This window comes from Geospiza fortis, unplaced genomic scaffold (assembly GCF_000277835.1).
Source record: "Geospiza fortis unplaced genomic scaffold, GeoFor_1.0 scaffold281, whole genome shotgun sequence".
Taxonomy (NCBI): domain Eukaryota; kingdom Metazoa; phylum Chordata; class Aves; order Passeriformes; family Thraupidae; genus Geospiza; species Geospiza fortis.
Window position 1 is genome coordinate 1,857,307 of NW_005054340.1, and position 26,774 is coordinate 1,884,080.

Below are 26,774 nucleotides of genomic sequence, written 5' to 3' on the forward strand. Positions count from 1 at the left end.
GTTCTAAATTTTGATTTCATCTTTTGGTGAGACTGATGATATGCACTGCTCTGAGCTCTAGAAAATCCTGTCACCCAGGGTTTAATTCTTTAAATTTTTTGATTCCTGGTTTAATGAAAAGTTCAGCTTCTACATGTATGCAATACAACCCATTTTGTAGAGAAAACTATTCAGCAATTCACTAACTTGCCGTTGACATCTAGCATAAATCTATCTCTCATGAACAACAATACTACAACAAAAAGGTGAAACTTTCCTTCATACAAAAATAAATAACAATTTTAACATATACTCCAAGCTAATTAAAAAGGTAGCCAAGAATCTGTCTAAGGAATAATAATGCTCAGCATTTAGAATCTAAATTTTTCTTGATTTTATGACTTTGGTAATGGATATATTTTTCAATTTAAATTCACATTTTTCATGCCTCACACGTGCTCATGTATGATTATTGGTGCTAACCAATTATAATCATATTCAAGAAGTACTTTAGGCAACTTTAACACAGCAGCAGTTCCTCACCTGTTCTGAAATTCCATAAGTTCACTGTTAATTTTTTCAATGTCTAATTCTGACCAAAGAATATCATAGTAGCCACTGATTGTGTCAATGACACTGTTATATAGGTTATAGAGTTTCTGCAGCAGATTCAGTTGCTTCTTTATTTCAAGCAGTTGAGGACACTGAGTAACTGGCAAACCAAAAAGATCTTCTCCACCTGCACAAGTAATATATTTCCGAAAGAGATTATCACATCGATTCTAAGAAAGAAAAAAAAGGAAAAAAGTTAAATAAAATAACTAAATAATAATAAATAAATAAAAAGTTAATAAAAATTACTAAATATTCAAGATCCAAAATTATGATTAGAGCTGAATGAAACACAAATCTAGGAAATAATAGAAAGACAGAGAGAGATAGTAACAGCTTACACTGTCAACAGTTTTGTCAACAATTTTCTTGAGAAAAGTAACTTTTAGTTAGCTTGGAGGCACATTTTTAGAAGTTGACAGGAAAACCATTTACTTCATGCAGCACAGTGACAGAACAATAAATGCTAAGACTGCACTTGAAAGAGGTGAAGCATGACACACAAAGAAATAAAAAGATGGGTACAGCAAATTCTACTTCTCCAAGTATTCTGTGCAAATCTTATTGACTGTTGAAGGAAGAATTACTACCATTAAAGCAGCAAAGAAAAACATAATTTAATTGTCAATTGCAATGTAACTCAGGGAACATAGTAGGAAGTCAAATGAATAGCAGTATGGGAAAAGCAGAAGCATTAAACGTTGTTATTGCAGGAATAGATATTAATAATGATACAAAGACAGACTCCAACCACAAAAAAAAATTAACACAGTAACAAACACAAGAATAGTCTATAGCCAAATACACTAAACTTGTGGGAAGGTTCTCATCAGAATATTGTATCTAGCAATCAGTACTCATTATCTATGCAGCCTTTATGCTGACTCCTAAAAAATTTAAACAGTATTCCTTACAAATGCATAGAAAAATTCCAACATAGCTTTCACTAAGACAAAACAGACTTTGCCAAAGCAGTAACCCTATCTATCAATGAAAGTTCATTCAACTACTGTGATCCCTTTTCAGAGCCTTTATGTGTTGGCTCACTTGTAGCTTTAAGTAATGTCCTAAAATTAACAGCACCTGGAATATAGTAAGCCTGTCATTGGCTTCCTGAGGTGTTAAACCAACCACCATTGGCCCATTCTAAAAGGAAAAAAAAAAGACATCAGTTTAGAGGGTGAGAATAACCACAACTTATTTCTAATCAGCACTTTCTAAATGCTAACCTCAAACACTTTTGCAGCCTCTAGATCCCCTCCCCCATATCAGATATCAACTGAGCCAAGGGATGACAGTTAACCTTCTAGAACAAACACTTTTTTAAAACGGATTTTACAAAATCAAATAAGGCAACTAACTGTATTTTTAATGCAGGAATTTTTCATTACACTGCAAAAGCTAGGAAATCACAGCTCATTTTTTGAGTAAAAGTCAGCATTCTTTAAAAGATGATGCAAGATTAGTTCACCTTCATTCATTCTGATGAAAAATAATGTGAGAGCTTAAGTTGCTTGTACACGTGTCAGAAAGAAAGAAGAGTTTTCTGATGCTAACATAGTTTATCATTAATCTAAGTCTTCACATTTGTTCATGATAATTATATGCTTTTAAAAAACCTTAAATATCTCAATTCTTAATTTTTAGGAACTGATTACCAGCATTACTTACATCAGTCATATACAAAACATTAACCAAACCTGCCCTGAACTGAAACCCAAACACCATCTTAACAAGAATAAACCTATTCAACATTAGAGGCCCATCCCATTCATTAGTCAAATCCAAAACCCTTTCCATGTTCCCATCACTCTTAAAAAAATTCTCTAATACAATAAAATAGAAACACTTGCCTGATCATAATCTGAGTAGAACTCATCACAATCTTCAGTAAAAGTCTTCACAGCACTAATAAGCTCTCCTCTGAAGTTTGGCTGCAAAGCAACAAGCTCATCCTGCACTTCATTTGCACGGATTAGCAGTTTTTCCCAAGTGTAGTGCAACGTGTCTACCTTCTCTGTCTCTTCCTTGGCAACAAGAAGATCATATTTGCTCAACATAGCATAGGATTCCTGCCAGAAATTTGGATCAAGATACATAAAATGGTAACTTTGTAAACATATGGAAAACATATATTTAAAATGCTAGCATTTAAAATTTTTAAGAATGAAGAATGATTGGTTAGAAAAAGAAATTCTGTTCTTCTTGCATAGCCGTTATCAAAAATGGGCAAACCAATATCAAACTGGAAGAAACATCTGCATTTTTTTCTCAGAGCATTGATTTCAGCTTGCACCACCAACATATGAACATTCTACATAGTGAAAACCCTTACTGAATTCTCACTAAAACACAACTGACATTCACTTTCTATAAATTAGCACAAGGTAGAGTAGCAGTAAACCTGTGGCAGTTTCATTTGAAAATTTCTGTATGAAGTGGAATTATTTCTATTCATGCTTTCCAGTTTGGTCAAATTGTAGCCAAACTGCAAAAATGGAAATGTTACTATCTGTCTACTACAACACTCTGTGGAAAATATGCCAATCTCCCTTTCAAAACTGAAGCATCACTTCTTGTGCTTCGGGACCTGAGGCTCCTGCTTGCAGAATTGGAAGCTTATGGGCAATCAGGATCATGAACATGTCAGGAATCATGAACATGTCTCAGGAAAAAGAATTCTACTGAAAAATCAAAGTTGCATTTTGCCATACTATAGCATTCTTAAATAAATACTCTAGTCAGGAATGCAGAGAAACAGTTACCATCTGCTTTTAAGCCTGCCTTTTGTCAGATGTTCAGTAAAGGCATTCTATCACATTAACTTTTTTTTAGGAAGTCAGCAGCTTTTGTTTATTTTAACTTATACAACTGATAAAACTAATCAATCTTGTGTTGTCTGCTCAATATTAGATTTTTACTCCTCTTAAGGCTCGGCTTAAAAAAAAAAAAGGAATCTCATTCCTTTTCATACACAGACTTCTTCCACAAAGTATGAAAAGATTTCTTGCATTAAAAATACCTGTATTCTCATCTTCCTCTGACCTACATCACTCAATTTCTACGCTGTTCACTAAACCACATCTCATCTCAGCAAGTTTACATTTGCCCAAATCAGAATTTCATACAAAAAGGTTTGCAGGAACACAATAAGCCTGTCACTCAACATTCAACACATATTAAATCATACATTTTCAAAGTTCACTGTTAACCTTTAACCCAGAAAATAACTGCTCTCTTGAAGCAGTACCCGTATATGCAACATTCCCACTAGCTACCTCAATGGGGCCAATTTGAGAGTCAATAGAGATCTGTAGTTCTCTGATCTCTTTTAAAGCTGACATGGCTATTCTGATATCATCCAGGTCCGTGATGCTGCGATTTAACTTCTTGCCAGTTTCCTCTATAAAAGTCAAAATTGCTTCCATCTGTGTTCTGTACTTCTTATTGCAATGACATCCCAGCAAAGTCATCCAGGCTTTGGTTTCTGATCTCAGTGCTAGCTTCAGATCAGCTAAAAATATTGAACAATTAATAGATATTAGATACTGTAGATATTTAAGATGCACTTTCAATCTTTTTAATTACATTTGTTCTCTTCAGTGCCAATTCTGGTTTTTCAGTCTAACTCTTCACATACAGAAATTATGAAATCACATGGACACCTTGAAGTGGTTTATAAAATTGCTTGCAATTCATGATTGCTTTCCTCCTATTCTTCTCAGAATTTATCATCTTTTCTACTGGAAAGATCACCTAAAAACATTGAACAATTAATAGATATTAGATATCATAGACTTTTTTCAGGATGTCCCTACTGGAAAGATGAGGCTGGTCTCCATACTTGTCATCTTGTTCATTTACCATTATACAAACTTCTGTCCTATACATCATGAATAAATTGATTAATATTCTCATCTAAGCCTAAAATCTTTTCAAAAATTAATCTTTAAAAAAATAGCATGGGGAGGAAATTAGGAGTCTAATTATGAAAGCTGAAAAAACAAAGTTTGATCATAGCATTGGTGAAATTGTTAGATAGAAGGGGATTCAGCTGTCTCACTGCATGCAGCTGAGCAAGGAGAAAAGTAACAAACTTATCATCTTACTCCCATGAAATATGTACCCCTGGGAATCAGTGACAGAAGGATGGGCAAACATCTACTATCCACCCAATACCTGAGCAGACGTATCCAGGTGAGGTAATAAACTCCAGCTGAGCCCCACAGATATTCTTGTGTTAATGTTTTGTTTGCAGCATTTACAGCCAAAACAGCAAACAGACTTTCTCTCTCCCATTCTCTTTCCATTTTAATCTAGTTCACCCATCCAATACTGTCACACACTCTCCTGCCTACTGGAGTCAGAAGGTACATGTCTCTGGAGAAAATCTGAACTCTACCAGTGTACAGTGCAATAGCTCCCACGCAGATGTATTCAGGCTCAGAACTGATTTTCAGGTCAAGATCTTGGAAATGCAGAATTTCAGATTCAAACTCGTAGAGTGATGGGTTTCCCACCATTAATTTAATAATGGTTTCCTCCTTGTCCCTCTGCCATATATGGTGGTAACAACTAAAACTCTCCAAAGCTGTAAGGACTTCCTGAAAGACATTTAAAAGTTCAAAGGAAGATTCCCAGTATCATGTATATAGCATGCATATAATTTCTTAGCAGCTGCTCATTAGAGTACACTACAAACTCCATAGTGGAGCAGGTTGAATCTCACTAAACAAAAGGTTGCTGGTAATTTTATGCTAAAGCAAGTTCCACTACTGATCACACAGCATGCCAGAAATCCTATGTTCATCACATCCAGTTTGTCAAATTAGTTTAAACATTTGCCAATTAAGTGAATCTTCAGTCAATAAAATCATTGGAATCCGTAGAAAGTAAAGTTTAAAACTAGGATACAGTACACATGTCCTTCCCTGCCATTTCTTGAGCTAGAAACTGAAACCTGAGCTCCAGGGCCCAACATAACAAGAAAAATTCATTCTGAAATAATGAAGCTATGAGACAATTTTTTAAACTTTAATTTCTACACTCAATTCAGGTCTCTTTGATTTGAATATCATTAAATGAGCGTGAAAGAGAATTATTCTTTTGGTTCTCAGGAGTTCAGAAAAAAACTTGAGAAAGTTAAAGTTAAACCATCACTGCATCTAACTAAGCAAGTAAATGAGAGATGAGTGCTACAAGAGATAATCCGCATCATGACTTACAATAAATATAGTACATGCAGGCATTTAAAGCTGGCTAAATGATAAAAGTTTACAATATTACAAAATACCAAATACCAAAATGCCATGATAACTATCCAACATTACCAACTACTCAGCACCAGTCTGGTAGTTATGCTTTAGTACCACTGAAGTTACAAAGTAAAAGATTTTCACATGGCAAAATTCTTAAAAGACTAGAGCAGAAGAAACTGATGCAGAGCTCCCTAAAGAAATACAATTTACTAAAGAGTGCATAGAAGAAGAACAAGGCAAAAAAATTATGCATATCCTTTAAAATATATCCTAACCTACACTAGCAAACCCTATGCAGCACTTTACAAATGCCAATCTGACAGCCAATTTTCCTCTAAACCTTCAGACCCTCTTTGTAATGTGGCAGAAATCACGCTGGCTTCATTAGCTACACACAACACAACTACACTTTTTTATGATGTTTTAATTTATGCAATACTAAAAACCTCATATCTTGGAACAGAGCACACTTAATCCATGTTACACTTTTAAAGCATAATGGCAAATTTTCAGCCACATGTTTTCTATCCACCATCCTAAATTTTTTCATTATTACATTTAATCACAGCTTTAAATGCCTACCGTTATTACCCAAGGATAATAAAAGTAATACATTAATATCCCTCGAATACTGATATTAAATTAACATCTCAATTGTCTTACCCCTTTTGTAGAATTGATGGCACTGCTGAGTAAAGACACTAATTTAATAATTTCTTTGTTCTCAGAAACATACTTGAAGTAGTTCTGGCTTTGTGCTGTATCAGATGAACTGAGTGATGCTGCATCTGAAGCACTGTCTAAAAAAGAAGATTCAAATACAGAAGCAGGCTTAGGACAGATATACTGGTTACGAGAAGTAAATTCCCATAGACAATACCGAATGACATTTTTTCAACAAGCATGCATTTTAAAGTTGGGTGTTCTCAAAGGCAACTAGAAGTCAAGAAGGCCAACACAAATTCATAAACATCTCAATTTTAGTAAAATTGCTCCATCTAGGTACCATGTCAAAATTGGAACAAGTTCCACACCAATCCTTCAAACAGAATCTTTCCTCTTCTCTTCTCCCTCAAGGTTTATTCTGTATGCTTCACCTAAGTGATTCATTTAAATATCAGCATTTGCTTCCTTATATATCAGCACTAAGCATTTTTATTTTCTGAAATACCCTACAATTAACAATTTGAAATACAAATTAACATTAACTCTGAGAAGATGACCATAATCAGTCCACAAAAGGGAATAAAGGTTAAAAAAAGTCCATCAGCTAGCAAATATCCACAAGTTTAACTTTATCATAATTTTTTATTTAATCTCTTACAAGCCAAATTCTTAGTTTGAAAGACTAATTCAACTTCTTAACCAGTTCAAGAATTACTGTCCTACTTTTTAGGTGCATAAGAGAGAGCTAACCTAAAAGGACTCAAATGTATGTTTTAAGCATCTCAGGTACAATGTAGAGCAATTAACTTGGCTTCATTTTAAATCATTTCAGAGAAGAAAAACCCAATCAAAGATACCGTCTTAAATTTCCTTGGACTAATGACTTCAATAACTTAACGTCTGGCCACAAACAGAATAATGCAAATCCTTTTAGAAATTCTAGTCTATTCAATCTTTTACACAATCCTCTCTACACCAACATTGCAATTTACATAGGCATTTTTATTCAATACCAGGTATTGTGAAAGATCAACTTCCCCTTCTTGAAGGGTAAGCACAAGTTCTAAGATGCCATTTGAACATGCCAAATTACAAACCGCACTGGCAAATCATGAAAGATTATTCTGTAGCAAAGTGACTATCATTGTAACCAATATAAATGCTATAACCCAAAGCATTAAAACTCTTCAAGAAGCCCAAAAAAATCCTCTTACTCAAATCCACAGAAGGACAAGTGGCAAACCTGCTTTCTAATGAGAAAGCGATTTCTTCTCTGAGGCAATTTTAAATCTATGAGGTTGTTTAAAATCTATCAAGTCTACTGTTTTTGATGTATTTTGTACTTAATATCTTCCAATACAGTCTGTATAAATCAGATTTACCCAACATTCAAATTTAGCAATGTCAGAGTTTATCATTACCATGGATGCTTTTCTTTCCAGTCTCTTTCATTCCATCATCAGAATCACTGTCTCTGCTCCCACACTGCAACAGAATAACTTTTCTCTCTAACACTTTCTCCTGAAGAGAGAATAACATTTATTTTTTATTTGCAGCAGTTTTGCACCATTAGTTCTAAGTAAGGCTGTTAAAGACACCAACCTTGGATATTCTCTCCTTACTCCAATGTTGAACTCCTTTCATTACTTTCACAATACTATCTACAGCTTTATTAAGTGTCTGCTGTACCTCATCCAAAGAGGGTGTCATGATGATATTAGGGATAGATAGGTTAATATTAGTCCTAATTATAGGATAAGCACCTTTTTTCTTCTTAGACATACTGTGATTTTCTAAATAAAAGAAAAAAACAGAAGACAAAAACAAAACAAAAAGGCTGTTCATATTTTTTTCAAGACATCAAACTAGGCATTGTTTTGATATAAACCAATAAATATACCTCTTAATGCAGAATATTGAGTGTAATTTCTGAAGGGAAATTACAAAAGAATTCCTGAGTAATTTATAAGATGCACCGCTAAACTCTACAGCAGCACAAGGGAAAAGTAAGTGCAAGGCTATTTTTCTCTATGAAGCTCCTTTTCAACTTGCTCTATGAAGCTAAACTCTGTTTAGCACACAATTTTGTTATCTGGCTGGTACTCCCAGTAAGCATATTAAATCGGGCACAGAACCTCCTTAGAGTCTCATAGTATTGCATGCGTTATAAACTAGAGAGACAAAAGACAACTGCCCTTATTTTCATTTCTTAAAGGCATGTGACAAAAAAACACTTCAAGTGTTCCATCACCATGCATGGAAATATCTGAAGGCAATTAGTAAAACAAAAAAGACACCTCTATTGTTTTTTATACAGTTTTATGTAAAAAGTAAGGTCAATCAGATCTTGTCAAGTTATCAACGTCCTAATTTGTCAAGTTAATAATTGATAACTTTTAAGTGATAACTTATCAAGTTATCAAGGTCTTGTAGAAACTTATCTATCAAGTCTAGCTCCAAATATAATATTGGCTTCAGAACAGTACAGTGAGTCCTAAGAGAAACAGCATTGTAATGACACTTTCTTACTGTCACAATCAAAAAAAAAAAACATTTGGAAATACACATTGTTATCAATTGTAAGTTAAGAAGACAGCTTAATCAAAATTCCTCTGTTTTCCCCTCTTTTACATTTGCAAGTCTAATTTATACTGTTATGGGGTATTACAGTTACATTTTTCTTTATATAGCCTAAAAGAGCAATGCACTACAATGCAGCCACCTAAGAAGTTGATGGTGGAAGATGCATGAATGCGCTTGCGGATGCTCTCCAGAGCGTGTCGAATGACTTTCAAAAGGGCATCAATGTTACGATCATTGAAGTAAGAAAGCAGTTCATTGGCTTCTTCCTCTAACTTTTCTAAATCCATTCTCTTCCTCTTTGCTGTAGGAGACAGGCCAGCCCACATCTCACTGGAATTTTGTGCAGAAGTCAAGCTTTTTGATCTTCTTTCCTCTTCTGTTGCTAAAACATCATAAATCCAGTTCGTTAAATACACATAAGTGACTTGAAAATACCATAATGCAACACCTCCACAGGTCTGAAATAATTTTAAGGAAGGGCAGAATTACTAATTTGTAATCTGTACCCCAGTGTAACAGGCCTATTCCTATCTGCCTTATTCAGTAGAAACTGGTATGATTATCATCAAAATTTAGATATTATTTCTTATTCTCTTTCTAGGAAGTCCAGCAATTAACCAAGGCTACTAAGTAGTGCTATGGTATGAACCTTTCAATGTCCACGTTAGATAAATAATACTGACCTATTGCGTAGATGATAAATGATTGCTAGATTATTCATTATCCAGGCAAATTCAAAGAAAAGTCTTTAGATATTAAATGCTATTCAGTACTTCAGTCACCTAAGCTACAATGTCTCCCAACAAAAATTATCAGCATGAAAAAGAAACAAACACCAAGGAATATAACGCAATCTTCTTACCTGTATTTTTGTCCTTTTTTTCACCACTGGGTACAAGTGATTTCTCACCTTCTTTACTGACCTGTTCCTCAGTGTCAAGTAACATGTTTATCAGATCATTAGCAGCAGCTTCCACCAGTGAGCTTTTTAAGTGTAAAGTCCGAGAACCTTTTATACAGAGCTCCTGTTATCAAACCAAAACAATACGCACTTGTTGTCACAATTCTCATGTCAATTTCACAGTCACAGCAGCCTTTATTAACATAAATGTCAAGGCCTAAGATTTGTGAAAAAACAGATCTATATACAACATTCATTATAAATTGGTTTGTTCCAAAACACAAGATAAACAATAGATCAACAAGGCATTATAAATGTCTTTCAATATTGGTTTGACTTCTTTCTCAAATCACATGATTCATTAGTTTATATCATGAATCAATGTTTATAATGCCTATTTTCACTAAAAGGCTCCCAAAAGCAATAGCTTCTTAATTTTCTTAACCTTCCAATGTAGGAGATTTAACACTTCTTTTAATCATTGCCAGTTTACATTAATTGGCTGTGCCATAATGAGTACTAGCCAATCATATTTCCCATTTACAGCTAAAAAGAAGATAAAAGCTACACAACATGTATTTATTATTAAAAAAACACTAAAATTGTCAACTAGAAAGAGAAGAAATCAAAGAATGAGATTAAATAAAATTGAGAAATTTATTACAGTACTGTGCATGTTTTTTCTCCCATACTTATAATAAAATCAATCAAGTATTCTTCAGCTAACTATAATTTTTATCGGCAATGGCCTTTTAATATTTTACTTCTTTGCTATCTTATCTCAGCTTAAACAAACATGACTACCTTTGTTTAATTAAAAATCAATAATCGGAAATATTGAGGCATTTCCAAAATTTAAGATAATCTTTGGGCTTCCTAATGGTTCTGTTGAGTTGAGCGAGAAGGCAGATGTGACTTGTAATATCACAGCAACACTAAACAAAGTACTCTGGGATTTTTCTTCTGGATAATTATTTTTGTTGCAGCAATTACTTTAGAAACTTAAAGACACCTGTTAGGTGACAAAGGTATTTCTAGTCCCCTCTAATTAAAAATTACAGTAAGCTTACAAACTGCTACTATTTTCACTGTACCCATAACTGGGGTTCTTATACCACTTACTCTGCTAACTCAACTCAGTTGGCCACTGTAGTTGCGGTGTGTGTGTGTAATTGCTATGTAGAAGTTCAAGTTTTCAAGCTACCATAGTGTTCAGAGAAGATTTTGTGCTCACTCTCACATATTTTTACCTTACTGAATATACATTTTAATACCTGCCCAATCAGGAAGGTAGCAGCAGGATCAAGAAAAACAACTATGTATTATAAGGCTCATAAACTGCTACTCATTCCATGTAATATTATTTTAAATTTTACTCTGTAATTAACAACAGGGTGAGTTGTTACAATGGTCAAAGAGTTAAAAACACTAAGACAATCAAAAATTTCATTTGTAATAGCTATTGCTACAAGAGAAAAGGAATGGGGATTATGTACTTGATTTACTACAGTCTTTCTCAAACCAAATTTTATTTCAGGAGAAAACACATTAGACATTACAAACTAAAACACAATACCTTACTATTGCCTCATAAAATTCTTCTGACATAATTATGACCTTAATCAGCTTTCTAACCAACAATTTATATGTTTATATTTAATTACCCTCAACATAAAAGTATTTTGATGGGGTGAAAGAAGAGTGTTTTCCCAGAACACCTTCACCCAGGTACTCCTGCATATATTTTGCACATCCCATTACCAGCTCCGGAGAGTTTGAGATACTCATTACACAATCCTTTCCATAGTATTTACTCTCCTCAGGCAATTGCTGGAGAATTCCCTTATTTAAACAGGAATGATGACCAAAAAAAAAAAAAAAACATACTATCATAGAGGTAAAATTTTTGAGTGATACTAAAGCATAAAAGAAATATCATACACTATCTGGCTTGACATTAATAATGAATAGAATAGAACACCTCAGCTCAGATCTCTTTGCATTTGGTACTTTTGTTCCTTTTTAAGATCCCAGCCAAGCAAGCGGGGATTTCCATTGTATCCCATGTATGGTTCATTAATTCTGCATTCAGAGCTTTTATCTCATGAAAAAGAAACATATGTAAACTCAAAATCATCAATCTCTTCTTCATGAAACTTTTATCTACTAACCTTAGTCTTTTGAAGAAATTCCTCACAGCTCTGTGGTTCATCTTCTGGCAACATACAGAGTGGCACTCTATTCATTTCTCGAAGGACAGCATCAATACGAAATTCAACCAAGTCATTCACTCGATCAATCAATAACTCCAGCCCAGCTTTTGAAGAAAACAGAACATACAAGACAAGCTTAAAAGTTTGAATTAATAGCCTTTGCAGAGTCCCTCAGTGTTGCCTTACCTCAACAAACAGGAGTGTTACCAAACAATCCAGAGTGTCATTTTACCTTGACAAACTATCATATTGAACTGTATATGAATTCTGCACCTTAACCAATTTATCCCAAACATCTAAACTTTTATGGCAAGCTTCACCACAAGAACCATAATTAACTTTTTGCATAATAGATACTTACCTAGCACATGCTATCTACATGCTAAAAGATAACTATAATATTGTATAAATATAAACTATTGTACAAATATATATCGCATAGCTTTTTACATAAAATACAGTATATATTATAAAAGTATATAAGATTAACTTAAAGGATATGTAATTCAAACATGAAGACATTAACATTTAAATGAGTGCCAACAATGTTTCATCTTCTCCTATAGCTTGAACAAGTTACAACTTAGAGAATCTACTACAAGTTACACCACAGTAACTTTTCACAAATAAAATTCCTATTCCTATGCTTCAAACAAATGTTAGAGGCCAAACAATAGTTAACAGAAAACAATCACTAGAATTTTAAAAGTTTATTAGCAATCTGCTCTCAATGCTGAAGCTGAAATAGCAGCAACGTGCCTCATCCAGACTCAAATTACTTTTTAAATTCAAAATTAAATTAAGCATAATGTCAGGCTAGCATCCAAAATGCACTTTAATCTGCCATTTCAACTGAAGAAAATTTCCACTATAACTACTTATGCAATTTCAAGAAACAAAATCTGTTTGCTGTATTAATTAGGCTGAAGAAAAAGGAATTTGCTATCTTCAGAAAAAAAACACATCTCAATACAACCTTGTGATAATCTTCTGAAAACACTACAAGCTCATCTGTTTTCTAAAGCTGTTGTCCAAGATGTGTGTGCATTAGTTTTAAAGAGATTGATGTTTAAAAAAAAATTAATATGAAATGCTATTGAGCAATGACAGTGCCAACTGAGTCAGTGTTTTATTCCTTGAGAAGTTGTTTTGTACATTATAGAAACAAAAAAGCAGGACTAGGAAAAGTCCAAAACCTAGGAGCTCTTTTAAAAAGTAGCCATCATTCTTTAAATTCAGAATACGCTGGGCCTTTTGCGCTGTACTTTATGTTTGGTGTAATCCCAACTGCCTAACATACACATTAGTAAAAATTTGATGAATATACAAGACAAAAAGAAGGTGGTGTTATAAAACAAATATTTCATGAAATATGGGACAGGTGAAAATTCTGATATCTTTTATATATAAATCAATTAAGTGCAAATCATGTAGAGAACTGTAATCTCATAATATAACTTGCATATGTATAGAACAAATAACCAGAAGTTAACGGAAGGAGGCAAGTAACCTACCTAGCTTAGAAAAAACTGTATTAATGTATTTCTCAATATTCAAGGATGTCCAGTTCAGTAACATTAGACCTGGCTGGATAGCATCATCTACATTTACTAATTGAGGAGCCATCAGTTGTTCAAAAGGGTGTTGTATTTTCAGTTTAATTCTTTTGTATTCTGCCAACATCACCTGAAATAAATAATGAAAATATTAGTTAATATACACTGATTTGAACCTCTTCGTGTACACACATTTATTACTTAAACTAAGAAAATTCATCTGTATGCACATTTCTGAAATTCTTAAGAAGTTATAATTAATTGCTCGGGAAAGGTTTTCATTATTTTTTGCATAAGTTCACTATTTGTTGCTCTTTATATCTCTACATACATTTGTTGCTCTGTATGAAGCACTACTTCACACAGAAACCAATCTTTGATTGCACTGATGCTGTGATGGAGTTAATTTCTTTCTCAAGGGCTCACATGATGGCATGTTTTAGATTTGTGACCACAACTGTGTTATTAACACACTGATATTTTGGGTATTGCTAAACAGTGCTTATACAGCATTGAGTCCTTTTCTGCTTCTCACACTACTCTGCTGGTGACTGGGAACACACAAGACACTGGGAAAGAACGTAGCCAGGACCCCAACTGATTATTGGGATCCCATACCTATGACATCATGCTTAAAAATGAAAGTGGGGAGAAGAAGGAGGGAGGGGAACACTCAGAGCTACGGTGTTTGTCTCCCTAAGTAGCTGTGATACTGCCTAGTTTTACTAGATTAATTTCTTATCTTTTTCCCTTGTGCATGCACCTCTTGCCTTCCCTATTAAAATTGTCTTTATCTCAACTCACATGTTTTATATTTTAACCTTCAGATTCTCTCCCTCATTCCAAGGAGGGGAGTAAGGGAGCAGCTGTGTGACATTTGGTTGCCTACTGGGTTTAAACCACATAACACAAAAATCTTGCAAATTTCAGTTGATAAATGAGTGTTACAGAAGACAAAAAGCCTAAGAAAGACCATCTAGAGTGAACTTTCCAGCAATTCTAGTAAGATCAGCCTTACCAGAACTATATTATACTATTTTCTTTTTAATAGCTCTTTAACCCATTGATCTACTTTCACATGATTGGTAATAACATTACAACTTAAATTCATAAAGACTTTATTACTTATGGGGTTTTTTTTTATATTTCAAAGTAGTCCTTTGACTATTATAAAGCCATTTGACTACTATAAACCTATAGGTTTCTGGACATCTATTTTTGAATTCCCATCTTGAGTCACTGAGAATGTTGTCTATTCATAAGCAGACAAAATGATCTGAAGGACTTAAAAGACAAGAGAAAGGGAAGTTTCACTTCTTATTAAACTGTTCCACAGACATCTGTGTAAAACACCAGTGCCAGAAAAACATAAAAAAGGCTGCTGCTTGCTGCATGCTTTACACTTTTTAAAAGTGGACCACTTGTTCCTCCCTCTCAGGTATCCTCTCAAAACAAATGCTGACCAATGTTGACTTCATTATTGGATAAGAGATAAACTGCTTATCATTTAGAAAGCAAGCAACAACACAAGGCATTTTGTAAGCTTCCTTTCCTCCCCATTCATCTCTGCCCCAGACTCTGCAAGCTTCCCCAAACCCAGATATCTGCGAAGTAACTTCACAGAAAACATAAAGCCAAGAACATTTTTAAGTGCCTCAAGACAATCATACAAATAAGAAAATAGATTTGCAGATGTTTTCTTAGTGCATAAGCATCAATCTTCATTTATCCTCTTCCATATGTATAGAACCCAGGCATCTTAATGCACAGCACACATCCATAAAATAACTAATGTAAACCCACATGCAAATTGTTGGCAATCTTCTTGTACCAGCCTCTCTGCTGTTGAATAAAACTTGCAAATGGTGGAATTTCAAGGCCCATGTGAGCCATGCAGTCTGTTTCTCTGATTAAAGTTAATATTTGAGGGTCAAAATTCACAAATAATTCTCCTGTTTCTGGAGTTTTTACCAAGAGAGTTGCTTGAAGTCCTCTTTTAGTTAATTCAATCTGCAGGAAATAAAGTCATCATTCTGATCAGAAAAGCCACTACAACAAAATACTTTGGTTTGCATGTAAATATCACTTTTGAAGATACTAAAATCAAGTACTGCTGACAAAGATTGATACATTATATGAATCCAAAACCAAAATTTATTAACACAATGTCTATGGACTCAAATGCTTAATAATCAAACTGCTATTTATCTAACAGATATTCTTTTGTGGAGTCTTGGATGTTATAAGCCACATTCCACAGTCCAAAATCAGAGCCATGGATTTTCTTGCTTCAACCATCTTAAATCTTAACCCTCATCTCCTTAGAACTTATTGCATATTCTGCAATAACGCTGCACATAACTTCCTCAATGAATTAAAGTATTCTTGGATAACCTCTTCACATATCATTTGAATAAACTTATGCCCATTTCTCCTTTCGCTTGTTTTCCAATAGCTAATAGATATACCAATCTTAATGGTACTGATAATTATAACCAACACCAGGGCAAATCGTTTAAAATACTAAAATTAATGCTTATTATAGATTTTTTTAAATTCTTAAAAGCAAAGCATAGTCACATAATTGGTTTAACTGCCTTATTTAAATATCAGAAGACCATTTGTTCTCTATGTGATTACAAAGGACAACATTCCTTAGACCACCACACACTGAAAATTTGGCTGACACCAAAAAGCAATCCTGCCTTAGGCAGGCTAATTTTTCCTACGTTAAAAACTTTGCTGCTATTCTTATTTTCCAGTTGTTCTTGGTTGACGTAACTTTATTGTTCTTTATTCACTCCTCAAATTTCATGTACCACATTACATTGAGATGGAGCTTATTTCTACGCCATAGTTTCAGAACCCATTGATATCTTTCAGTGCACTTTTTTCTTTTTCTATGGAACACAGAAAATTTGCACGACCTTTCAATGTCTAAAATACAGTGGAGCATACTCCTTGCTTCAGCAATATTATGTACTATCAAGACATTTTACACAGCATTTTTCAAGAAATAATCTAATCAATTTTTGTGAATGAAGATGTCATGCTCTATCCACTATCATCAGTCTTCCAAGAAACAAAAAATTTCAATGGCTTTAAAGAGAAGCTGTTTTTTTTCTGTAAAGTTCAACAGCAAATTCTACTGTACTCATTTCTGAGCTTCATGCTCATTATTCCCACTCTCAAGTCTTCCTCTCCCATTTATGTTTTCTTCTCATTCAGTTTTCATTGTTAAGGTAACAGAAAATGGCAATGGAAATAAGGGGTACATTGAAGGCACAAATCTTACACTGCCAAAAATTATAGTAACTTTTACAATTCCAGGTATTTTATTATTTTGATATGTCCAAGTTAAACACCGTTTGCTACAGCGAAAAAAAAAATTGCCATTAAAAAACCCCTTGAATTAACATGATGTTAACCATTAACAAGTAGAAAAAATAGGGGCAAAAATGTTCAGAAATCTCAGAAAGTGACACTAAGCTTAACATTTACATTGTACAGAAGAATAAAAAGTAGTAGGAGCTGGAGCCCTATTTCTGTTGGATTTGTATTCCCCACAGGACACTTGCCCCTCTCGTGTTTTTCTTTTGTTCAGGTGTAGAGCAGGAGCTCCACCTTGTGTTCTGTGGCACTCACATCCACACCCGTGTGCACTTTTCTTGCCTGAAAGAGACTACGGAGCAGTAGTCACATTTTTTTTGCCGTACCTGGTAGACTAGTGCACGTGTGTTAAAGTGAATATACTTTTCATGTCTTTTCAATTCATGTGTGCATGTTTCAAACTTGAAATATTGTTGAAACCCACCTCTCTTTGTTCCCACTTAATGGGTATAAAGTTGGAGAAGGCTCAGGAAGTTTATATAGCTGCCAAGTGTGATTTGACTGCTATAGGAGAAAACAGACAGGTAACAACAGATCAGTGCAGATTAGCACAGATCAGATTCAGAACTCAGATGATTTGGGCATCATAAAGGAAGGCACCACTTCAGGGGAGATGCCTGGGATGTTATAGTTATTTCAGAAAAGATGAAAAGCAAATGTACTTGACTGTTCCATCAAGGCACAGTACATGTCAAAAAATCTGATCACTAGGATCATCTAGCCAAAGATGTAGCCCCACAAGAATCATACATTCTCCTTAGTCTTTACAGATGTGGCAAGGCAGTGAAAACTATCATCAGTATACTTTGAATGATTTCAGCTCAGTACTGGAATCAAAAAAGAAACTGAGTCCAAGATAGAAACACTAAACAAATGCAGAAGGCTTCCTGAAGCATTACAATTCATTCCATAAAACATAAGGGCTATGCACCAACTCTCTATGAAGAGTACATGAAAACATATGAACTTTCTATGCTAGCAGAATAAGCACTAAAGTTAAAAACCTGTCTAAGTAAAGCAGCAGTTTCCATTACTGCCTAGAAGCAGGACCAACTATGGCTGGTTAATGGTGCCAATTTAGGATAGTATGCTCCTGAGCCGTAACGTATAATGAAACAACAATTGAGGTGCTACTGTTCAGGTTCCTTGATTCCCAGTTTGCACTCAATTTCAGATTAATCATCAATAATATATATTCAGCACTAAGTCTCAATACAGCATATTTTATGTACTCTAATATTGCAATCATTTCTCCTAGTTTACTATACCAAATTGATACAAAATATTCCCACTTACAGTATCAGACAATCAAATCTGGTGACTCTTTCAACTACACTTCACATCACATGTCAAATGCAAGTGTGGAAAAGGAGGGATGGGGGAAACCTTATATATTCAGACTGGAGAAAAGGCAGGTGGTACCTCTGGTCCCAGATCTGGTCTAAGACTACCTTCAAGAAGATTGATGTTTATCAGCACCAGAGATTTCCACAGTGTGCAAAAGCTAGGCCTGAGTTCCAAAAACAACCGGCAAATGCATTGACAAGCATCACACTGCCTTCAAAACCACAATCTGGAGGTACTGACCCTTCTTTTTCAGCTTTGTAAGGTTAAGGCCAATTTTTCTATAAGATGTTTTTGGACAAGGCAACAAAGAAACTGGAGGTGAAAAATATGCCAAAACAATAGTAGAAACTTGCAGAGATTTCAAGGCTTTCAAGTAACCCCTGCAGAAGCCATCTGACCATATAAAGGTAGTCAGAGGTTCTATGTACAAAACCCAAGAGAGTAAAATGAGTCAAAGGAGATTTTGAATTTAAGGTAAACCATGCTCTCTGAAGAATATTCAGGCTACCAAGTATTCTGCCTGTAAGGCCCCAAACAACTCATTCAACGAGACATGTAAAAAGGGTGTATGGTTGTTCACGTACCCAGAGTTACACACATGGGAGAAACACCAACCAGGTATTCTCAAGAGATCAAAACAGCAAAAAACCTTACTGGCAACTTTAGAAAATCACAGAACTTTGGCAAAAGGTTTAGTACCATATTCAGTCAACATAAAATACTTCTTAAAGTATTAACTTGGCCCATTCAACTTAACAAACTCTAAGCCCACTTGATTTTAAGTTACTCCAAAAATTCCAAGAGGGAATTAGAAGAAAGATAAAGAAAGACAGAAAATATATAGAATAGCACACATGTAGCCATCAATTCCTGGGTTCCAGCAGTGTTCAGACAGAAATTCCAAGAGAAGGCAGAGTCAAAACATCAGATAGCCTCATATTCAGCTTTAAACACCCTTTGGCCTTCCTAGGGCCCTTCCCCTGGGTGGGACTTCCAGTCATTTGGCCACTCAGGAGCTGGGTTAGGGGCCCCAGAGGTGGATGTGGATCAGTACCTCCGGTGTGCCAGGGATTGGCAGGTGCTGCAGGGCTGGGATACAGGCTCTAGGGGTAAGGTACGCTGCCTCACCAGGGCAAGGCCTCACCTGCCCCTTCCCCCACACACATGCATCCCAAAATTGTCAGTAGGAAATGAAATTACTTTGTACTGGTTCTGATTGGGTTAATTTGCTCTGTTAGCATTTAATTTCCTTCATAGCAGCTTATGTGGTGTCATCAGATTTGTTATCAAAACAAAGCTGATAACACACGGATGGTTCAGTTGAGCAGTGCTTGCACAGCATCAAGGCCTCCTCTTGTTCTCACTCTGTCCACACAGTGAATAGGTTGGGAGTGGGGATGAAGGGTGCAAAAGAGGCTGTGAGGGGACAAAACCAGGCAGATGTCATGAAATAACAAAAGGATATTCCTTGCCATATAACATCATGCTCAGCAATAAAAAGGGAAAGGCAGGGGTTGAAGGGGTTAGCCACCCTCTGCTCTGGAATTGGTTAGACATTGTTTGACTGGGAGATGGTGAGAAATTGCCTCTGCAGCCCTTTTCTTTCTCCATTTCTCCTTCACTAACTAAACAACTTACCTTGACCCATGACTTTTCTTGCTTTTGCTTTTCCTTTCCTCTTCTCTGTCTCACTGGGGGTGCATGGAGGGAAGTGAATGAGCATTTATGTGGTGCTTAGCTGCCTATTAGGATTAACCCACAACTGGCTCACTTGTGCACTGAGTATGATGTTACCTGTTCAGACTGGATGCTATTTACATGTATATTTAGAGAGTGAACCTAGGGATTATCACTCAAAATTCGTTTTATCCAGGGCAGAGGAAACCTCTGTGTCTGCTTTCACTTTTGGCCAACCAGCTGGCAAAACTCCTCTTCCCACACATAATGATCTTGCACCAGTCAGAAGAATGTGGCAGAGACAGAGGAGCAGCTAAGCCTACCACTGGATAGTCATTACATGGTTTTTTCCTAACTTCTTAGTTATAATGAAAGGTCTTTCAGTTGTCCCTAAAATCAGCTACAAGTACTACAGGCCCTATTTTTTTAACAGGAACACTTTCTTCTAAAATAACTTTTTTATTCCATCCCTCACTTGAGAGTCATCATAAATCAGGTTAAGCATGCCTGACTACTGCTGCTGACCAGGGATTACACCATTTTTTATTTTTTTCTTTAAGGAATACCTTTAATCAAAATCAGCTGGCTTACCTGCTGAAGCCATTCCCTGTGGTAGATCACCTCAAATTTCATAAGAACTTTTGCTACTTTGTTGTAATTGTGGATTATGCTCTTGCCATCTGGTGTTTGTAGAACTGCTGGATGTCTCTGGAAAGTCTCCATGGGCTCCTTGATCCTATGGAACAGATGACGCGCCCACAAGATCTTGCCAGCTATTGGAGGCAGATTACGAGCCAGTGGAGGGTCCTTCTTGTGCCTAGTGTAGATCTTACAGACCGTTTCTATGTCATGGCCATAGTTTTGAAATATTTTCTGATACTTTTCATCAATGCCAAGATTTGGGATTTGCAACCTGCTTAGAAAAATAATGAAAAAACTCCTTCAACACTTTTGAAATCCTTCTAATGCATTGTTGGAAAACAGTTGTTCCAGATTCCCTTGCATGCTTTAGAAAATAACTACTTTGGCAGCAGAGTTTTCAGCTTGAACAAATGCTGTCACAACCTGAATCCAAGCAACAAAGATTTAGACCAGATGATAAAAGTTTCCAAGTAAGCCTACACATTTTCTGTTTTGTCACTGTTTTCAAACACTGGGCTGAAATTATGTGCAGCAAACTGTAACCAATTCACTAGCTGTCTATTCTGTTAAACAGATTATAATACAAAAACTGACAGAATAAAGAGTGAGGCTGTTTTACAACAATGTTAATTTATAAAGACAAATTTCACTGTTTCTTAATAAAAGCATTTTGCTCTCTTCTAACTGCATTGTGCTGACAAATTTAATGCCATTGTTCGAGCACAAAGCTAAAGCAAATATGCTAACAGACAAAGTTTTCCTGTACTTAAGCTAATTTTGAAAGACGAAGTTCAAAGTCCCTTATATTTTGCAGTTGCTGATACAAAAAAATATAGCTTTTATTCATTCAAGCTACTAAGACAACTCTTAACAGGGCTGAACAGCTGAGAGTAAAGAGGTTGAGTTTGGTTTTGTTTGTATTTAAGAAAATGCCTCCTGCTCTGCTCTTCCTCCCTCCCCCTGCCCTTTCCACCATCCCCAGCATTCTATTTCCATTGCCTGGCAGAGTTTCAGCAATCTAAATAGGACATCTTACCTTTCAAATTTCTGCAATGTGCTCAGTGCCCTTTCAGTGTTCAGAATACTTTCAAAGGTGATGTCCATGAACTTCCTTAATTGATCCTGAAGAAGAGTAAATAATTCTACATCAGATAAGTCCCTAAAACACACATCAAATATGCCAAGTATTATTTGACAGGGTTTAACATGCAATGTATTAGAAGATAATTTGTTTATGTGAAACTAATCTCAATAAGTATTATTTTTCCCTTTATTTTTTCCCACAATAATTAAACAAAACACAGCCAACTTGCAAGGCATTTTCTTTCCAAGTTCCCTCTGTGGCTCTGCAACCAGCAAAAGCTTCTGTACCCTCCAATGTTTCACCATGTTGAGAGGCATCAAAGAATGCCTGCTTACCTCTCTGGCAACCAAAGCAAGACAAGCATTTTTTTTTTCTCTTCTGCATATATCCTTTTATTTTCCCAACTTGTGATTTCAGAACTATTGGAAAGTTAATTATCTGACTTATTTGTACTACGCTCCTATTCACTCAATGAAATCACCCATTTTTGTTATTCTTGCCAGCATACAGTAATGAAAAATCCTTTTGTTGGAGGCCCTCAATGGCCCATTCCATTAAACTAGTCTGAAAGATATTAAATGGAAGCTTCAAAGTGGAAATATATTGGAATAATTTTTCAATTTCAGAATACAAACTTTGACATTTGCATATTTTTTGTGGTAACTCAGAGCAGATAATAAGGATTCCTCAATAAATTAAATTATTTTGTATCATTTTATCATAAACCTACATGAAGATCATTTATGTCTCTGCAAAACTCTTCATAGTCTTGGTCAAAATCAGTCTTCCGCTGATCCAAGAAATCATAATGCTTATTCTTCATGTTGTCGACAATGCTCTAAACAATTTCACAGAAAAAGAAAGTTATTACCAAAAAATGCCTCATGAAAAAGACTTACCACACCAAACATTTAGCACAAGAGGCTGTGCACATTCACATTTTACCTTTGCTAGTAGCTCCCAGTACTTACTGAGCAATATAAGCAAACCCCTTAAAAGAAATATTTGCAGGAATCAAGTTGGTGTAATGTCTGCTCAAATTTCATTTGTATTATTTAATTCTGCTTTAAGTCAATTCAAACTGACAGAAAATTCAGACTTGCTTTCCATCAAAGACATTTTTTTACTTATTAAACATTCTGTCATGCAAAAGTACATTTTTATAAAAAACTTGAAGTTCAGAAGGAGAAAAATATTTTCACATCATTATTTTCCAAGTCCTTTAAACAGCTGATTCTATATATAAATAGATTATTAAAAAAGCACAGTGAGATGTAGCACATCACCAGCCCACAACTTAGTATTCCTGGCTTCTGTTACACAGTTGATGTCTACACACATGTAAGTGTATCTTAATCAGCATCTCCCTTGAGGTGTACACACAGGTAAAGGATTTCTAATGATCAGATACTGTTCAACATCCTAGTAGTTCACTACAGTATAACTATGAAACTCAGCATATTTCCAGCTCAGCTGACTTGCATCATTTTGTCGTAAGTAAACTGAAATTCAGTTTCATTGCATTGCTGTGAATAAAAATTCCATTTGTTCCTTGAACAACAAGCAAATCCTAGATAGGGACTAAGTGTTAAAGCATAAAGAACAGCAAAATAGTTAACTCCTATTGTAAAAAAAATTTAAGACATACAATCAGTCACATACTAACTACAGCTATAGTCCAGTCAAATACTTCAGTACCTCAATTTTGTCACTTTAAAAAGAAGTGTGATCACTTTTCTGCTCTTTATACAACCTATGCAGAACCTTCCACTTAGCTTTTTTTTACCTAAGCATCCTTCATCCTGAAACACAATCGACTTGAGCTGGGTCTCACACAAAGTTCTTGTTTAAGGACTTGCAACAGACAATGAGGTGTATCTCTATAAAGCTTGCATCACAGCCTGGGCTGATGGTCACTGGTGGCAGCTTTTCAGACACAAATGCCCCAAACAAATCAGACTCCTGTGTTCCAGCCTACCAAAAGCCTACCTTGGCATGACCTGAAAATTCTCAACAACCTGTGTTGCTGAGAAGCCTGGTGGTACAGCTTGGGAGAGCAGCTATTGGAAACAAAATTTAGAGCAGTCCACACCTGTCCTGCCCATATGGAAGAGTCTTGGACTAAGCTATCCCTTACAGCTGTGCCCCGGCTAGCTCTCAGAAGACTGTAGAACAGAAAAAAGCAGAAAACTGGCTACTGTGAAGGATGTATTCAAGGAATCAAAACCCCAGACTACAGAGGGAGAAAATCAAACCATGAAGGACCACGGAATGGCCATATTTTACACTACACTTATTTCACTAAAGCAAACTGTTTGACTCCTGACCATAACAAAAAGGCAAAGGACAGAGTAAAGCAAACTAGAATGACATATTTGCCTGTACAGCCACTGACTCATATGTGATCTCAAAAATCGGTCTACAAAGTCCACACATTGAAACCTTCTGATTTATTTTAATATTTACAGGTGCCATAATTATGGTACTGCACTAATAAAGTTACACAAAAAAGTAAGCTAACTCAGGCTCAGTAAAAGCAAGAAAGACTCCATTTGGTAGGAAAGAAAGCTATCTGAGAAAGGAAGGAAAAGAACACAACATATATATATATATATTCTTAAAAGATGTCCTTGTTGCTCAAGTCACACTTCTCTAAAAAAAAAAAAAAAAAGAAAGAAAACTGCATAGTAATACCAATGAACAAAGGGGCACTCACAGCTAGCCCAACATTTGAGATGAAAATGTACAACTTCTCACTTTTTCTCATGATCACAGCATAAAACCATGCTCCCATTACTCCTGTTACAAAGTCACCCCACTTTGTTGCTTTTTTCAATCAGCTTTGATTTTAGCAAACTTCTTTCACATGTCCACTGGAACCTTTTCTTTCATCTTGTCTGCTCATTTCCCCGTAATCACATATTTACATTGCTATCACCCAGTAATTTTAGCAAAATTAAAGAGTTAATTTTTCTCTCAATAAACACTTTCCTAATTTTCATAATTTTCTCATAAAGGTTCAAGTTAGACTGACACAATATACAAAATCTAATGTGTACCTGATATTTTGTGATCATTCCTTCCAATCCCTCTATTTTAGATTCCTGTAGAACTGAGTAGGTTCTCATAGTATTGAAAACATCTATTATCTTTACCAGACGACGATGAAAGGCTTCAAATTTTCCAAATATATACATCTCACTAAAATCAAATTGTCTTTCAGCTGGATTTTGTTCCAAAATCTCTTTTACCTTGTGGAAGCAATTTTGATACTCCTTAAAACAAAGAATTTTAAAGAATGTCAAGCATATAACAAAAGGCACTGTCTTTAGCTAGAACAAAATTTACAAAGGTAGGTATTATCCTAACCTGATTGCAAGTAGAAGTTTCATCAATAAACAATTATGAACACTATAAAGAGAGTAACAGAATTTACCTCTGCAAACTAACCCATCAATGCCATTACAGGATTACATACTTCATCAAATGACCAAACTGCACATGTATGTATTTGTACATATCCTTAGCTAGCATGAAATTCTGTTCCCTCCATTTCATAGCAGGGTTTGATGTGTTTACTGAATAACCAAGATAACAACCCAGTTTCCAGAGATTGAAAATGTTTGCATGCTGAGCAGTTTTACTGAGTAATCAAGGTTCAAAAATCCCTTTCAAAAACAAATTACGTCCCGAAGTTTTAATGCTGCTTCATAGCAGCATCCACTTTTCATTCTGAATTCATAACAAGGCATAAACCTTACTCCAAACTTGCTAAATTCGTCCCAAAGTCAAAGTACTTAGTCAACAGATTTGCTTGAAATGGTTTCTTTCAATAGTGGCTCTCTTTATAATAAAATTTTCATTTTTTTTATCACATTTATGTATGAATAAACTCACTTGGAGATATCAATACAAAGGGTCTAGATTTTGCTATGTTGTTCGTGATTCAAATTTTAAGTTTTAATCTACTGATTTTCTGAAAGTTTCTGGAACTAAAAAGACTCAAATGAATACCTAATTTTACTACATATTTTCATGCAGCAACTGGACAATTTGATAGAAAAAGACAAGTTTAGTGCTCATTGCTGATGGTGAGATGTCATACAAATTTACACTAATTTATGCAAACTAGGCAAGATTTGTTGCTTCAGGAGGTATTAGGATAAAGTTCTAGTCCTGCAAGCACATATTGGGAATGAAAAAAAAATGCAGAAAGCCTATACGAAGCTTCCAATAAGTACAGGGAGATCATGAAAAAGAGAGTCAGGCTCTTCTTCAGAGTAACACATGGACAGAAAGCCAAGAAGCAAAGGGCAAAAATTGAAATGGATGAGGTTCTGACTGGATATAAGGAGAGAATATTTCATCCCAAGGACAGTCAAACAGTGAAATAGGATGCCCAAAAAGGCTGTGCAATCTCTCTATCCTTGGAGAACTTCAAGACACAACTGGATAAAGGATTGGGAAACCAGTTTTGATCTCATACTGCCCCTGCTTTGGCTTTGAACAGAAGGTTGAACTAGATACCTGCTGAGGACCCTTCCAAGCCAAATTATCCTATAATACTACGCTTTAGGCGAAAAAAAGAACAAAGAAAAATAAAATTAAAAAATTATCACAGAAGTGTATTCAAAAAAAAAAACAAACAAAGGCTATCTTTCTAACAAGTCTAGGTCAACTGAACAGCTGGATTCTTCTCAGTTCACTAAATTGCCCTGCCCTTTCTAAATGTATAGCTTGTCAACATCTTTGGAATATATTCAGTTCAGTAACTCTCCTTGTTTTAATTTCTATTTTATAACTCTCCACATCAAGTGAGAAGACACTACATAGAGAAACATAGGCATGAAAAATCCAAGCAATTCT

The 26,774-nt window shown here is 35.2% G+C and overlaps 1 protein-coding gene across 1 annotated transcript in view; it reads right to left on the reverse strand.

Moving 5' to 3' along the window:
* Positions 1 to 26,774, reverse strand: part of DNAH5 (dynein axonemal heavy chain 5) — a 115,845-nt gene that overhangs the window by 72,848 nt on the left and 16,223 nt on the right. Inside the window, 17 exon segments of the mRNA XM_005431686.1 lie at positions 523 to 761; positions 1,675 to 1,737; positions 2,445 to 2,663; positions 3,870 to 4,105; positions 4,994 to 5,195; positions 6,513 to 6,637; positions 7,937 to 8,036; positions 8,118 to 8,308; positions 9,238 to 9,480; positions 9,961 to 10,123; positions 12,171 to 12,316; positions 13,727 to 13,898; positions 15,572 to 15,778; positions 20,774 to 21,095; positions 21,861 to 21,946; positions 22,639 to 22,746; positions 24,968 to 25,183. Of these exon segments, the coding sequence (XP_005431743.1) occupies positions 523 to 761; positions 1,675 to 1,737; positions 2,445 to 2,663; positions 3,870 to 4,105; positions 4,994 to 5,195; positions 6,513 to 6,637; positions 7,937 to 8,036; positions 8,118 to 8,308; positions 9,238 to 9,480; positions 9,961 to 10,123; positions 12,171 to 12,316; positions 13,727 to 13,898; positions 15,572 to 15,778; positions 20,774 to 21,095; positions 21,861 to 21,946; positions 22,639 to 22,746; positions 24,968 to 25,183 (3,038 nt within the window).